Consider the following 16,592-nt stretch of genomic DNA (forward strand, 5'->3'; position numbering starts at 1 on the left):
ACCAACAGTGTCAGAGAAACAGATTATGGTTCAAGAGAGAGAAATGATTTGAAAATAAGAAAAAGCCTATTGGCATCACACCAATAGAAAAGAAAAGCCTATTGGAATCACTTCAACAGGGCCTACGTATCACACCTAGAGAAGGCCTCACATCCTCAAAATTTGTGAATCACTCACAAGAAATCTCAAAATTACAATGGAGGTAATCAAAAGTTGACTCTAGCTTAATAAAGTAACAAATAACTTAATTGATGCAATTTACCAAAACAATGCAATTTTACCATAATTAATGCAATTACCAAAATAATGCATTTTGACCAAACCCCCATTCAAGAGTCCAAGTGGACCCCCCATCTTCTAGCATGTGCCAAATTAAGGTTTGAGCCTTAGAATCCTCCATGCCACGCCTTTTGTATACTTTAAAAGGCTGCTGCCACTGTTCTCTACCAACCGGCTGCTCCTTCAAGCGGTGTACACCCACTCAAGTTCTCTTCCAACTTGGGCAGAGTATGACATTTATCATGATGCCTTTTCAATAGTTTGTAAAAAGTTATGGATTGCTGTGATACGGAGGGCTCTCAGTATGATTTGGCCATCTAGCTCTCAGTATGATTTGGCCATCTATGAGGTCCAACCGTCACTAGGAAGGATTGCTTGTGAGTCGTGTCAAATGAAATTGGGGGTACTGTGCACATGGAGAAAACCACGAAGTCTGTCTGCAACCAAATCCGTATGGAGAAAACTGTGGGCTGCTTCATGCGTGAGATGGATTGCACAGCCAAAGAAATGTGCAATCAGGCTCCATAGAAAGCCACAGAACTGCCACATATAATAAAGTGCTGATGTCTTCTTGACAATGACACATAAAACCATGTCGTGACAAGTAGTTGCCGATGGACCTAAGAGTAAAAACAAAATCAAACCAAAATGGGGATAGACATAATAATTCAGTGGTGGAATTGATTACTTTCATCAATTAAAAGATTTGGAAATCAGTGGTAGAATTGAAGTTCTGTTGCAAAGCTTTGATAGTGGATTCGCATATAAATACATGCATATGTATATGTGTATACATAATAACGATATTCATGTTAGGGGTTTTTTCAGGAAAAAAGTAAAGATTGGATAAACAAGAGGCTCATTCCAAAATGGGTGGGTCACTTGACAGCATCCTTCCCATAATTTTTTATGTACAAGATTCTGATCACGTGGCATAATTTTATTATTTAAATAGATTGTAAAAAAATAAATATGAAATGTCATACAATAACTTATGAGCATTTAGTAATTTCCGATTGTCATTAATGGTAAAACTAATGGCATGGTTTGATTTGCATACTTTTTGTAGTTGAGGAGGTTTCTTGCCATGCCAGGGGTATTTTGCAAATATGTGATGCTTCAGGTAGCTTTTTTTTAGAAGCTGCCCTTGATTATACGAAATACATAAAAATACAGAATCAGGCATATCGTGGCTCAGTCAAAAGACTTGGTTAATATTAGAAAAGACATAGGAAAATGAGAATGGATTAGGTATAAATAAAAATAATGGAACAGAGTACACAAAAACCCTTCTTGAAAATTCTTTTAAGTAGCCAAGAGATTATCCACCAAACTAGTTGTGTCGTGAGTCCACAACAAAATGGTGTAGCAGAGCGAAAAAATAGACACCTCTCATAATCTATCGCCTAGAGTGAAAAGAAAATCTGTCACTTAAGAAACTAAGAAGGATTAAAAATGATGGTGTATGAGGCGTAGGCCTCGTGAAAGAAGGCACTAGAAACCATATCTGAATTATGATTTGGCTTGTGAGGTATACACCTAAGAACCATTGGTATACCTTTTTACGCCATGGTGGTGTTCTGGTACCCCCTTTATTTTGAGGGAAAGGCATTAAATGTGTAGTGGAAAATGCTTTTCAAAACTATAATTACGGGTTGGGGTTTCTGATATTTGGACCAGTTTTTATTTTAAAATTGGCTAGTTGTTTTTTCTATTTATTATTATTATTTTTTTATTGTTGATTATAATGGGTTCTCCTTGCCATTTTGCTGTTTAACAACATTCTTGAAATATTAATAACTTCCAGCATCTCAGCTGACTATCATTCTTTCAAACCTTGGTTCTCCTGGAACGCTAATCATATACAATACCTATCCTTGTTGTAGGATCCAATTGCTGGTTGTCATTTATGATTGTTATGTGATTTTTGTTTGTAATTTTCATTTTCATTATGACTTGTTTTTGTTCCATTTCAAGTCAAAATTTAGATATGCTGCTTCAACCTTCCATTTCTAAATTAACGTTTTCCTTCATACTTCTTTGTGAAAGTGTTCTCCTCCTGTCGATAACAAGAAATAGAATTCTAAGAATTATCTCTTAAGTGATATCATGTTCTAACTATCTAACCGATCAAACATTTAGCCTTTTAGCTGGTTCAACATTTATGAATTTTGAATGCTATACACATCTCAGAAAGCCATTATTGGGTAGCATTTCTTTTTTTCTTGTGGTCACATGTTTGATAGAGGGCATTTATATTAATTGTTCTACAGATTACCCAGATCGGTGCTTGAAGTTTCTAAGAAGATGCTAACAGGAAATTGTCGGAACCCTATGGCAGCCACTGTTGTAAAAGAAGCTGGATGGCTATTGTTATCATCACTACTCGCTTCCATGCCGAAAGAGGTCAGACAGACATCTTTGTATTTTCATTTTGTACATCCACGTACTCTTGTGTCTTAAGTTGCTAGTTTTGATTGATGCAGGAGCTTGAGGATCAAGTTTTTGACATTCTTTCTTTATGGGCCACATTGTTCAGTGGGAATCCAGAACACCAAATTAATCAAGGAGGAGACCTGACGTCTAGAATATGGTTAGCCTTTACACCAGTTATGTTCATTTTCGTTGAGTTAGCCGTTACCCAATACCATGTAGCATAGTCTTAGTCCTTTATGAATTTGTGCTCTCTTTGTACTTCTGAATCAGAAGCTTCTAAATTCGCAGAACCTTACAAGTTTACAACAGTACCTTGAACTAGCTTAAGATGAGTTAAATATTACATTCTTACCGTCTTTTAATCCATATTTTGTTTGAATTTCGAAATTTGATGTTTTATTTCTTTGTATAAGTTAGTTAGATAATTTAAAATATATACGAATGTATGTTAGCCAAATTAATATATGCGCTTTGTACACTTCCTTCCTACTAATATTACAGAAACTATCAGTCTTAATCTTGTCAATGGGACTATTATTACTAGTTTGGACTTGGCAATTGTGTTTTTCCCAGGCATTATTTGCTTTATCTCAGGATTCTTTCTTACAGCTTGTGGTTGTAAAATTGGCAGAGTTTTCTATTTTGCTGCTATTTTTTTTAACAAAATTGAAATTCTTTTTTTGTTTGATGAAGCTCTTGTTTCTTCTTTTGTAGTGTGTGGTCTGCTGCAGTTGATGCACTTACAGCATTTATCAGATGCTTTGTTTCTCCTAATGCTGTGAACAAGGGTATTTTACTTCAGCCAGTGCTACTATATCTTAGTCGGTATGATTACTTGCAAACACATGTCTTTATTTTGTTCCATGTGGCTGTCAATTCTCTTTTTAGGTTATAATTTATTTCACTATTACCAGAGGAGTTTGTTTTTTGAATGTTAATATATGATATGGAGCAGGGCTTTATCCTATATAACTTTGTTGATGGCCAAAGATCAACCAAATATGAAGCCTGCAGTTGACGTATTTGTCATCCGCACATTGATAGCTTATCAATCCCTCTTTGATCCAATGGCATATAAGAATGACCATCCTAGGATTATTCAGATATGCACTACTCCTTTTAGGTATTTTTTCCCCATATTTGATTTATTTATTTTATTTTATTTTTGTAAATCTAACATAATTCATTTTCTTTTACATGCAACATTGTTGAATTAGAAATTCCTACCTTTCTTGGAAGATCGATTCCATTATTTATTACTTAATGTTGGAGTCTAAAAACAGGGATGCTTCCAGTTGTGAGGAAAGCTCATGCTTGAGGATGCTGTTAGACAACAGAGATGCGTCGTTGGGCCCTTGGATTCCTGGAAGGTGTCTAGTTTCTTAAGTCATGGAATTATTGTCTTTTTTGAATGATCAATTTTAATGTCTAGTAAATCATATCAAATAAATTTCCTGGTCGCGATAAGTATCTCATTTATCACGAATCATTTTAGGGTAATTTGTTCCTTTCTGATTATAATTATCTAGGGATCGTTTTGAAGATGAGCTTCGAGCATTTCAAGGTGGCAAAGACGGTATTTTGCCATGTGTCTGGGATAATGAGCCTCCTAATTTTCCTCAGGTAAAAAATATATTTTTAATTGATATATATATATATATATATATATATATGTATATACTGAACACGTGACCCTTTCTTTAAGAGGTGTAGAGATACAACCCATGCTAATGCTTGGTGGTTTTATTAGATGACATTGTCATTGCTTGATTGGGTCTTTTCATTTTTTCTCTCTTCAATCTCATAGTTAAAATGATCATGTTTATGCATTTCCATCCACAATATTTACATCGAACAACTTAAGGCTAATCTAGTGCACAAGGCTCCTACCACTTTGGGGTCCAGGGAGGGTCAGATGTATGAAACCTTACCTCCCATGTGGAAAGCTTGTATCCCGTTTCGAACTTGTGACTTATAGGCCACAATGGAGCAACCTTTTTGTTGCGCCAAAGCTCACCTTCTTTTGTATTGAACAACTAAATCCATTAATTCTAATAAAATATACCAAATCTTCTGTTTTTTTTTAAAGGGATTTTTGTTTTTATAATGTGGGTGACGCTGCATTGGTTTCCCCTTTTTGTTTCATCATCGACATCATTCTCGCCTTTTTCCCAAACAAATAGGGTCGTCCACATGAATTCTCTTTTTCTATTCTATTCTATTCTATACCTTGTCTATTCTTATATTCAATTTTCTAAAGTAATTTTTTAATTATGTCATCCCACGTTAGTTTTGGTCAGCCTTGCTGTTTCCTTTCTTACCAGTGCATCTATGGGTCTAAGTTCTATGTCTCCATACCACCTAAGCCTACTTTCTCTTGTTATATCACTAGCAGGTGCTACTCCTAATCTATTCCTCCCAACCCCCCCCCCCCCCCCCCCCCCCCCCTCTCTCTTTCATGTTAGAAAATGCCTGGGGTAATCATAGGTGGTAGAGTAGTAACCTGAATGGTCATTATTAATTTGTATTCTTTAGTTTCTTATGCGTTCTTTATTTTTGCTCGTTCCACTTGACTACAATGCTGCTGTACTGATTCAATTATGAAGCCAGAGACTATAAGCAAGACGTTGGTGAACCAGATGCTCCTCTGCTTTGGAACCATGTATGCTTCTCAGGTAGGTGAATTTGGTCAATGGATTGGCCTTGATTTATCACTGTATTAGTCAAGATGGGGATGTCTGAGTGTAAAAAACTAAAGTTTTAACTTCTTATCCCAGGATAGTGGTGGGATGTTGTCGCTCCTTGGTATGGTTGAGCAGTGTCTGAAAGCTGGGAAAAAACAACCCTGGCATTCTGTCAGTGTCACCAATATATGTGTGGGTTTGCTTGCTGGATTGAAGGTGCTCATTATTCTGTGTATTTATTTAAAGTGTACTGCTTCCATTTTTTTTGTGTTTAACCTCTGGTCCATGATTCCATGCTTTCCCCCAGGCTTTGCTTGCTCTACGTCCCCAACCATTAGGATTGGAAATACTAAATTCAGCACAGGCTATCTTTCAGGTTCTGGTGCTGCTTTTAGATTCTTAGTATGCGTTAGATCACTGCTCAAGAATGTGATCACTATTATGTGTTTTGTTTTCTTAGATTTTACTTTTGCATTTCTGCAGAGTATTCTGGCTGAAGGCGATATCTGTGCTTCACAACGCAGAGCATCCTCTGAAGGTCTTGGTCTATTAGCTCGCCTTGGAAATGACATTTTTACAGCCAGATTGGTCAGTTCTTTATTTTGATGTCTATTTGGCATATTACTTATTTAATACTTGTATTAACTAGGAATCAATCATTCTTGATCTCTTGCTTTACAAAATATTGTAATACCCCTCTCTTGTTACTGTGAAGGGTATTTAGTTGGGTTTTTCGAGTCTCTCCCTCTATCTATGTATATATGACACACACATATCCCCTTTCTTTTTCCTTCTTTCTTGGTGCTGTATTCATATTCTCAGGTTAATTAGTTCTTATGATAAACAGATGAGGTTGCTTCTTGGTGATGTAACTGGGGCAACAGATTCATACTATGCTGGATCAATTGCTCTTTCACTCGGCTGTATTCATCGAAGGTAAGTTACCAGACTGTGTGGTATACATATGGCTCTGCTACTTCTTTGGTTGGCTATAGTTTCTGAATCTGTTGTTCCTTCTTACCAATAATCACTGTTTGTATAGATAGTGATTATATAATTCTTACTTCTATTCCAAAACGATCCTAATTTTTTTTTTTTTTTCTAATTCTTCTCTGAGTTTCTTTTTAGAAGGCAAAATATTAAGAATTATGAATGGAATTCTTGTAGAATGGAGGGTAATATAAATAGAAGTCAAGGACCACGGAATGGATACCATTAGTTTAAAGCTTTAGCATGATTATTTTACTCTGCAGAAGTGGCGAATTTGTGGATTTTAATAGTACTAACCTTTGTCATATTTAGAATAATTCACTCATAATGAGAACTATCTTGTTCAATAATTTGTGTTAAGAAATCTTCTCCCCTTGTCAAATCATTTGAATTTGGCTACGTGGATACTTGCCAATTTGATATATGCAGCTCTATATATTTCTTTAGTAATAGGGATCATACTTTTTTTGTTTTATTAATGCAATACAAACTCTGTACCTAAGAGCATGAAATGTTAACAAAGCAGGCTCATTCTTCACAAGTCAGCTCCATTAATTACATATTTCCATGATTTAAATTCTTAATTATGATGTTGTAGCCTGAATTTGGTGCCGGTTCGCGTTGTGATCCGTTTACGATCCGATTGGAAATTTTTTGACCCAGTCTTTTGCTTGCGGGTTGTGGATTTTGTTTAGTACTCTCTTGTAGCCCCATATATAAGGGCGCTTAGGGTTTGGAGTGGAATTATTGAGACACTGAAAATCGCAGAGAAAGAGAGTAAGAGTGAGAGCTAGGGTTTGGGGGCTGAAACTTGTAATCTCCAAATATTGAAAACTTTCGCCGGATCTCCACCTTGGATGTAGGCTTTGCCGAACCACGCTAAATCTTTGTATTCTTTGTGCATGGTCTGATTACATTTTTGTCGTGTTTCTTGATTTATTCTTGGGTTCGCTACGTTTGTCGTAACATTAATATTGTCTTTGAATTGATTCGATACCAAAAACAATTGAAGATCGAAAATGTGATAATTGACACCATTTTCAACTTCATCCACTAAGCATCCGAAGCAAATAACAATAAGATGGACTATGTCCTTCCAATAGGGGTGGGACTTGGGGGGTTGGGTGGGCCAAGGGGTTAGCCCTCACCAAACCCGAGTCCGAGAAACCCATTGCATCTTAGAATGCGCCATACCACACAGGTTTTCCGGGTTTATCAAGCCATCCCAAATTTTAGCAACCAAGAAAATAAAATGTTAAAGTACATAACTAAAAATCTTATATTTTTTTATTATTTTGTTTCCTTAGCTAAAATTTTATTATTTTACTTTAAAATTTTAAAGTAAGCGTGTCAAAGTTAGTGAATTTCCATGAATCCATAATTGATGATACTATTAGTAATGTTCTTCGGGATACTCGGATTAGTAAAACCTTTACCCAAATCTCACCAAAAATAAATTCGGGCTCTAAAGTTTAAACCCAGTTGCATCCCATGGTCTCGAGTACCTTGCCCAGTCTCGTAAAATTTTCTGGTGGGAATTGGGTTGCTCGGGTTAGGCCTACCCCAAGTCCCACCACTACCTTCCAAGCATACCAAAAGATTGCTAAGTATTTTTTTTCCTTGATAATTGCTAAGATGAATACTCATCAACATGCCTTGAGGGTCACCCAAATCTGTCTCTTTGGTAACCGTAATACAGCTGACAACTTTTTGAAGTGTTATTAATTTTTATTTGATGTTAACCACTTTGAATTGACTTAGGCTGGTCTTGTGCACAAGTTGCCTACACGTTTTGGTGCATGATATCTTGTGTTTTATCTTGTGTTTTTTGCATCAGATCTTGTCTCATGATAAGCATACCATGTGATGTACAATACATTCAGTGTACAATATGTATAATATGGGCATGCTTGACTATATTAGCCAGTTTCAAAGCAATTAAAAAAATTTAAAGTCATTATATACTGTGGCTTCATAGGCACTTGAAGGTTTAAAAAAGGGGTTCGTTTGGGGTCTTGCTTTTGCTTCTTCTCTTTTGTAAATTTATTTTTATAGGTTCTACTATGATCTTGAAGTTTATCACCTTTAGTTGTATCCTTTTAGATTATACAGAGCACAAATATTTTTTCTTTTTCCTGTAAAGAAATTCTGAATTTGTAAAGCACTTAGAGACTTTACCACTAAAGAAATACTGTTATGAAATTAGAATATGTAAAATTTGATACTCAAAGATGTACACACGATACCCTATTTCTGTCTATACTCACACGCGGTTTAACCTCTGCAAGCACATCCTATTTTTATTTATTTATTATATTTTATTTATTTATTTATTAATTTTTTTTCATTTTTTTGTCTGGGGTGAAACACTGGAAATGTTATGGAGTTCTGGCGTCATTTTATCAATCAATGCAATGGAATAACATTTCATCTTACGATGATACATCATAGCAACCCTAATTCTTAATGCTAGATTTGATATAATTATTATTGGGTTAAGTGCGGAAAACACCTCTCTACTATGCCTACGGCGCGTATCACACCCCTTACGTGCACAAAACACCTTCAAAGTAGTAATTTGGTGCAAATAAGTCCCACCTGACATGATATGCCCAAATTACCTTTACTAAAACATTTTACATATTATTAAAAAAAAAAGGGTCATTTTGTGAAACGACAGAAAAGGCCAAAGGGATAAATGCAGGAAAAACCCTTTACCATGCTTATAATGTGTGTCACACCCCCTCACGTGCACAAAACACCCCAAAAGTATTGATTTGGTGAAAATAAGTATCCAACATGATATGCTACAGAGACATTTTACACATTATCTTAAAAATGTCATTTTGTGTATATTTTGTTCGATGCACGATATGTAATTTTATATACGCACACGATGATATGTAATTTGCGTGTATTTTTGTTCTTTTATTATATAGTGTATATATTATTTTTGGAAAATATAGAGAAAGAAAAACACTAAAGCTATAGAGGGAGAGAAAAAAACCTCAAAAGTGGGTTAAATATAGTTGATTTGCACATAACACCCTTCTACTGTGGGAATATATATACTACACACCCCTTGGGCATTTTCAGAAGGCCAAAAGGGCAAAATGGATAATAAAACATCAATTTATGTCAGGGACCTGCAAAAATTAATGAGAGGTGTATTTGCACATTTTTGCAAGATTAAGGGTGATAATAACACACTTTTTAAAATAGGCGGTGAAAGTGGTTTGCGGAGTATACTTTAGGGGTGTTTTCCGCACTTAACCCAATTATTATTTGACACCTAGTCTTTCTTGTAGATACACGTTATTTTCGTCTATATTATTTTCTATATTTATGGTTTTCTTTCAATTTATTCCTCTAAGCCTTTCTAGTATACTGAAGTTGAAGAATTATCTTATAGGACATGGATACGATATTGAATCATGATTCATAAGATATGAAAATAATATATGGTACAAAAAATATGGGATGCAATGCAATGCTCGATAGGATATACAAAATTGATAATATGGTTTATCTGCTTTGCGACTCTGTAATTTTTCCTTTTTCTATTTAATTTTATTTGAAGCAACTTATGAGCATATGTTGTTTGTTCGTAATTTGAAGCAGTGTTAGTTAAAGGTGCTCCTGGGCACGCGCCTAGGCTCCAGGCTCATATAGGCTTACTACTTGTGCCTGTTGTGTGCCCTTTGACTACATTTGCGCTTTTTATACGGAATATGAATATGCTTTAATAGTAATTTAATTTTTCTATTGCGCGCCTCGCCTTTCACCTAGGCTCCAAAGGACCTCTAGCACCTTAGTGCGCCTTGATAACACTAATTTGAAGTGCATCGATGATTGACATTGTGCATGCTTTACTGCTATACTATGCTCTTGAATTTTTTAATTTCATTAATTTAGTTGTAAAATGTATAAAACTATGTGCTGAAGCCAAATACTGTAATCCATGTGAACATAGGGCTATACAAGCTGTATGAAAATCTACGAGGGTATTTAAAAGAAATGACCAGAAGTTATATTTCTTGTGATGAATGTTAATGGTCCACCATAGAAAAGACGTGCATTATTGTCATCATTTTAAAAATCTTGACGACTACAGAATTTCTCAAATATAATCTATCTCTCAACAATATTTTACTTGTATGCAATTTCTTTTTATAATCAAAATATTCATTCTAGATAGAGTAGTGCTGTTAGTCATCCACCTTCTATTTTCACCATTTAAGTTCACCACCTATGTGATGATGTATCTATCTCCTTCAATTTCTTGACAATTAGCCACTCATTCTTTATGGCTGAACAGACTGGTAAAATCCCCAATGACATTTGGCATAGTTATTCTAGAAAACTTTTCTGCAAGAATTTTGACTACTGTGCTGACTTTTACTTTGTTATAGGAGTCCTTATATCTGAACGGTGGAAGATTTCATCTTATCTGTTTTGTCTTCAGTGCAGGAGGAATGGCATTGTCAAGTTTAGTGCCTGCGACAGTGAGTTCCATCTCTTCTCTGGCTAAAAGTTCAAGAGCTGGTTTACAGATCTGGTCTTTGCATGGGCTTCTTTTGACCATTGAAGCTGCTGGCTTGTCATATGTATCACATGTTCAGGTATTCAATTTTTGAACTATTGGAAAACGATGCACTACTCTTTGGAAAAGGATTTCAATTTAAGTTTCATATGCTACAGATTTTCCTGGTCAATGGCTTAATTGTCTCCCCATGTGATACCCATATCATATTGGTATAGCATGTGGGAAAGCTGGAAAAGTACGATCACCAGTGTTTGGGGGCAGGAACGCTGGGAGGAGTGGTTGTCTTCATACTTGAATCCCCATTCTCATTCTTGGCGTCACTAAGTTTCTGGTCACTGCATGCGTCTTTTGTGCAAAATAAATAAATAAATAATAAAAATTAAGGAATTGACTTTCACATGGATGCTATCATCTTTTTTAAGTTGTAATACGTTTCCATATGCCTCAAGGTAAATTGATCTTAGGAAAAATTTAGGACTGAAAAGACCATAAGGAATTGACAATCTAAGATCTCCATTCAGCTGCAGCCATGATTCATAGACGTGGATGGATTGTAACAGACCCAGGGCCATATCGGGCGAAATATAACGGAATCGGGTGCCAGTCATGAAATTGTCAAACCTCACATATGGGGCCACTACCACAAATTGTTACGATAATCAAATGGATATAATTTTTTAATGAAATTTAGTATTTTTTTGTTGATTCTTTAAAAATGATTTGTTATAAGTATTGACTTATACATGAGTTTTAGGTCTTGTTAGCAGTATTGGCTTAATAATTTAGACTTTATATTGAATTAATAAGCAATAAAAAATTGCAGTTTCCTAGACTCTAGGATTACTATGGATAGACCCGCCTTGGTGGCTGACTATTATCAACTTGATAATGGTAGGATGACTTGGGATGTTCGATTCTCAAGGCATTTTCAGGATTGGGAGTTAGACGATGCCATTGGGTTTTTGGAGCTTCTATATTGCCAGGAGATTGTGGGTTGGACTCTTGGATTTAGGTTCCCTCTTCTCAGGGGAACTTTGATGTTCTTTCTCTCTATAGATGCCTCATGGACGCGCCAGGACGTGATTTCCCTAAAGGTGGCCTTTTTTGTTTGGACGACAGTTCTTGGGCGGATTCTAACTTTGGACAATCTCAGAAGGAGAAGACAGGTGGTCATCAATTGTTTTTGTATCTGTAAGGGAGATGAAGAGATAGTTGAGCACCTTCTTCTGCATTGTCCAGTAGCCCGGGATTGTTGGAGTTTATTGCTGGGTTTGTTTGGGATGCAGTGGGTTATGCCTTGTTCCTCGAGAGGCTTGATGGAGGCTTGGAGAGGGTGTATAGTGGATGCCCAAACGTGCAACTTTTGGAGTATGGTGGTGTTTATGGCTAGAACGGAATAGGAGATCCTTTGAGGGAGAGGATACTCCTGTTGGGGCGCTGAAGTTTTTTATACTTAGTTCTATCTTTTGTTGGGTCCTTGGGAGAAATTGTAAATCCATGAGGGAGATACTTGATTTTTGGACTCGTTGAGAGTTTATGGGCTCTATTTGGCCTTGTGTAGATTTTATGGGATGCAATCTCCGTTTGATCGCTTTCTTTTTTCTAATACAATCTTACTTATCAAAAAATAAAAACAAAATAAAATATTGCAGTTTCGATGCCTGCCACAACCCCCTATCAATATCAGTAATGTTTAATCTCTTATGAACTCGTGGTGATGAAGATCTTATAAAAAACATGAAAATCAGCATATTGATTTTTCTTTTAGTTTTTAATTTTTATTTTGGGACCAAAATTCATAAAGACGCATAGAGTGAAAAATCAATTTTTTTTTTTCCCTTTCCTAGTTGAAACTCACAAACCCACTTTGTGCTTACAAAGGTTTGAAGCCTTGACCTTCTACTTTGGGATGTCAGAAAGTACTACTATGCTACACGCCTTGTTGGTCCAAATCAAAGTTTAAAAAGCTGAAAAGGTGATGTAATGAAATTGGAATGTTTGGCAAATGGTGTGTTGGTGTATTTTATTGTTTGATGAAGAGGTGCTTGAGATCATGTGGTCCAAAGCCCCAAAAAATATAAAGTTGGCCCCACTACTGTAGTTTCCCTAGCATGTGAGGGCCGTGAGGCCAAATCATACGTAATGTTGTATACAGATTGGCACAAAAGTTGCAATGCCAATGCAGTCTCAAATTCTTGCAAAAGTTACCTCGTTAACACAAATCACCAATTCTTGCAAAACACAATTGGAGAAAAACATATTATTAGAGGAAGAAAGAGGGAGCTAGGATGGTTAAAAATTGAAACAGAGAGAAAAAGTCTCTACCCAAAAGATATATCCTTTCTCCCTTCACTCTCTCCGTCACACACACACTCCTTATCTAAAACGTCTGACCGTCACTACGGCAAAGGCCAACCCCAGAGAGCACCAAGACATATTACCATGACCACCTCTGCCACCAACCCAGGTGGCAGTTTTCTCATCAAACTCTACAAACATTCACCCAACTCCACCCATTTTGGATCTTGTATCTCTTATGTAGAATGTATTTGATTCTAGATTTAAGGCTATATCTTGTGTGTTTTGATGATTCATGAGCAAATATAAGTTGTTTTTGGAGTGAGAGAATGGTGCAGATTTGGCTGATTCTCTTCAATTCTCCTTTAAATCACCCCAAGTCATCCCGAGTCACGTGTAACTCTTGAGCATCACCACTATATAGGCCCCACTTGGACTCGGCAAAGGCTGAATTAGTTGTGACTAGGTGAACCATGGCTGCAATTTCCCTGAGTCAATAGCATAACTGCATTAGGAAATGCCTCAGTTGAGAAACTGAGTAATTGTTTAAAATAAATTATTTTTTTTAGTGGCGTTTTCACACCATCATCTTATCTTTTCAAAGACGACAATGAATGCCTGCCTCATTAATATACTTGGTTAATTGATTTAAATTAATATACTAGATTTGGGATTGTAAAGCATGACGTTTATTTTCAATTTTGAAATCTTCATTTAAGTTTTGTGTCGATCTCGTAGCCACTATTAATATGTTTTATATCATAAAATGCTAGATTAAAGGTTCCTCTATTCTGATGTGAAATGTGTTTCACAGTATTTGTTTGCTTTGCTTTATCATTAGTTCATTGTGAGATCATTGTTTATAATTTTGCATCTCTTTTCATTGTTATTTATTTATTTTTTGTCTTTTTGTTCATCGATTGACAAGTTTCTTGTGATGTTGTGGCCCGAATTTGGTTCCGGGTCGCGTTGTGGCCCGCTTACGACCCGATGGACCGTTTGAAACATTTTGACCTATTTTTGCTCATGGGTCGTGGACCCTAATTAGTACTCTCTTGTAGCCTAATAGATAAGGGCGTTTTGGATTTGGAGTGGGTGTGAGAGAGACAGAAATTCGTACAGAATTGAGAGTGAGGGGCTGAAACTTGTAATCTCCGATTTTACACATATTGAAGACTTTCACCGGATGTCTACCGTGGACGTAGACTTTGCCGAACCACGTATAAATCTTTGTGTTCTTTGTGTGGTGTGTTTATTTTTCCGTCATTGTTTCGTAATTGTTGCTTGGTTCACTGTGATTGTCATAACAGTTTTTTTCTTATTTATACTTATTAGAATGAGGTGGTTTACTTATTTGTTTTCCTTTGTCCTTAGGCAACACTTGGTCTTGCTATGGATATTCTTTTGTCTGAGGAGAATGGGTGGGTTGACCTTCAGCATGGAGTGGGCCGCCTTATAAATGCCATTGTTGCTGTTCTTGGTCCTGAACTTGCCCCTGGCAGCATTTTCTTTTCGCGCTGCAAGGTTTTCTGTTTACCATATTACAGTCCCTTTGAACTACTATATGTGGAATGCTTTTAAAGATACTTGATTGCCATCAGATAATTTACTTTTTCTCTCTGTATGTAGAAACTAATAGATCCCCGACAAATTTAATTATTGATCCTTTCTTCTTCTTAATTGTTAGAATAGTTTGTTGAATATCAAATAGTAATTATGTGTTTTTATCCAGTCTGTTGTTGCAGAAATAAGCTCCCGGCAGGAGACGGCGACACTTCTTGAGTATGTCAGCCCATTATTCTCATTACTATTGTGGAAATTGTTACATTGACAACAAATAAATATTGTGTTTTTGTATCTCTCTGTAATTATTCTTGATTTTGTTATTATTATTATTATTATTATCTTTTCTTATTCTCTACCATGTGTATTTGTTCTAATTCTTCTGTCAGAGGGATAAAATTAGTCATATATATATACATATTTTAATTTCATTTGCTTTTGCCAGGAGTGTCCGGTTTACGCAACAACTTGTTCTTTTTGCCCCACAAGCTGTTACTGTTCATTCCCATGTGAAAACTCTCTTTCCAACTCTATCATCAAGACAGGTAATTTTTTCCTGCTTACCAAATATCCCTTAATTTGTTCTATTATTATTTTTTAATCTTTTATTTTTTGTGCAACAGCCGACTTTGAGGCATCTAGCTGTGTCTACTCTACGACATCTCATAGAGAAAGATTCGGTTAGTAACTAAATGTTAGATGCCCTTCTGTATTATTTTCCCTTTGCTTCATGTTCATCATTGTACTCATCTATTCTTTTGCATTAATTATTTCATACCAGCAAAGATATCCCAGCTGTTTAGGGCTAGCTAAACACCTCTATATTAGTTTCAGTGTGTGTGTGTGTGTGCTTGTGCTCCTATTCTAATGGTTTCATCCTGAAGCAAACAGAAAAGAAAGAAGTCTTCTTACAACAGTAAGAAGGACCAGAAATACGCCAATCACCATTGGAGCCTAGATTTCTACAGGAAAACTAGGGGAAAGCCTTAGAGAAGTATAAACTCTGATAATAACTCAAAATTATATTGCTAAAGACTTGATTACAGCAGATATAGAGGGCTGTCCCTTTTATAATACTACTATTAATGACGCTTTACTTTTTCTAGAATGACTTAGAATTCCCACACAACATTAATTGGACTTTACCACTTTCCTAAGTTTACGTAGTAATTCCGAAGTTTAGTAAACAAGGACAACTCATTGACTTTTCTTCAAGGCACTTTCCAAGGCACCGTTGACTGCCTCAATCTTGACTAAAGTACCCTTAATGATTTGCATCAAACCCTCCTCCTTGAAGAAAACTCAACCTCAAGTTTGAAACAATTTACCATGATCAATGAAGAACCCTAGTAAAGCCTTCCATCCTTTCTTTCTTCTTTTCCTCACTCGAACAAAGCACAATAATCTTCTTTCACTAGTAAATAACATCTTTTCATGAACTGCTCGAGCTTTTTCTTTAAATTTAGAAGATTTCCGAAGCTTGCTTGAACACATATGATGAAACAAAATCTTAATTAATCTGATTTTTGAATGACAACAACTCCAAGTAAAATGTCGCATCTAGAAATCATCCCAAATTGAGTCATGAATATGGAATTCATGATTTTCCAACATGATGAACAAAGTATCTTCATTTCTTGCGAAATTATTCAGTAAACTTAAATCTGATGTAATGCCTACTATACCACATACCATCTCAAGTTCAATAGTGTTATCTTCAAAATATCCACCTATTTGTCTGTCAACAAGTGTGAAGTCTACTCATATCAGATTCAAAGTTCGTGATGGCAGATGTG

The 16,592-nt window shown here is 35.9% G+C and overlaps 1 protein-coding gene across 1 annotated transcript in view; it reads left to right on the forward strand.

The window, feature by feature from the left end:
• The window catches only part of LOC132316083 (protein SWEETIE), a 73,104-nt gene that overhangs the window by 34,371 nt on the left and 22,141 nt on the right, over positions 1-16,592 (forward strand). The window contains exons 14-29 of the mRNA XM_059814591.1: positions 2,553-2,685; positions 2,766-2,872; positions 3,430-3,540; positions 3,671-3,838; positions 3,999-4,085; positions 4,245-4,338; positions 5,322-5,390; positions 5,493-5,615; positions 5,707-5,775; positions 5,883-5,987; positions 6,247-6,335; positions 10,855-11,011; positions 14,608-14,757; positions 14,966-15,015; positions 15,242-15,341; positions 15,420-15,476. Coding sequence (XP_059670574.1) covers positions 2,553-2,685; positions 2,766-2,872; positions 3,430-3,540; positions 3,671-3,838; positions 3,999-4,085; positions 4,245-4,338; positions 5,322-5,390; positions 5,493-5,615; positions 5,707-5,775; positions 5,883-5,987; positions 6,247-6,335; positions 10,855-11,011; positions 14,608-14,757; positions 14,966-15,015; positions 15,242-15,341; positions 15,420-15,476 — 1,669 coding nt within the window. The remainder of the gene's footprint in view (positions 1-2,552; positions 2,686-2,765; positions 2,873-3,429; positions 3,541-3,670; positions 3,839-3,998; positions 4,086-4,244; positions 4,339-5,321; positions 5,391-5,492; positions 5,616-5,706; positions 5,776-5,882; positions 5,988-6,246; positions 6,336-10,854; positions 11,012-14,607; positions 14,758-14,965; positions 15,016-15,241; positions 15,342-15,419; positions 15,477-16,592) is intronic.

This window comes from Cornus florida, unplaced genomic scaffold (genome assembly GCF_030987335.1).
Source record: "Cornus florida cultivar Cherokee Brave unplaced genomic scaffold, ASM3098733v1 CherokeeBrave_3.0.0_Hap2_Chr07, whole genome shotgun sequence".
In the NCBI taxonomy this organism is placed as follows: domain Eukaryota; kingdom Viridiplantae; phylum Streptophyta; class Magnoliopsida; order Cornales; family Cornaceae; genus Cornus; species Cornus florida.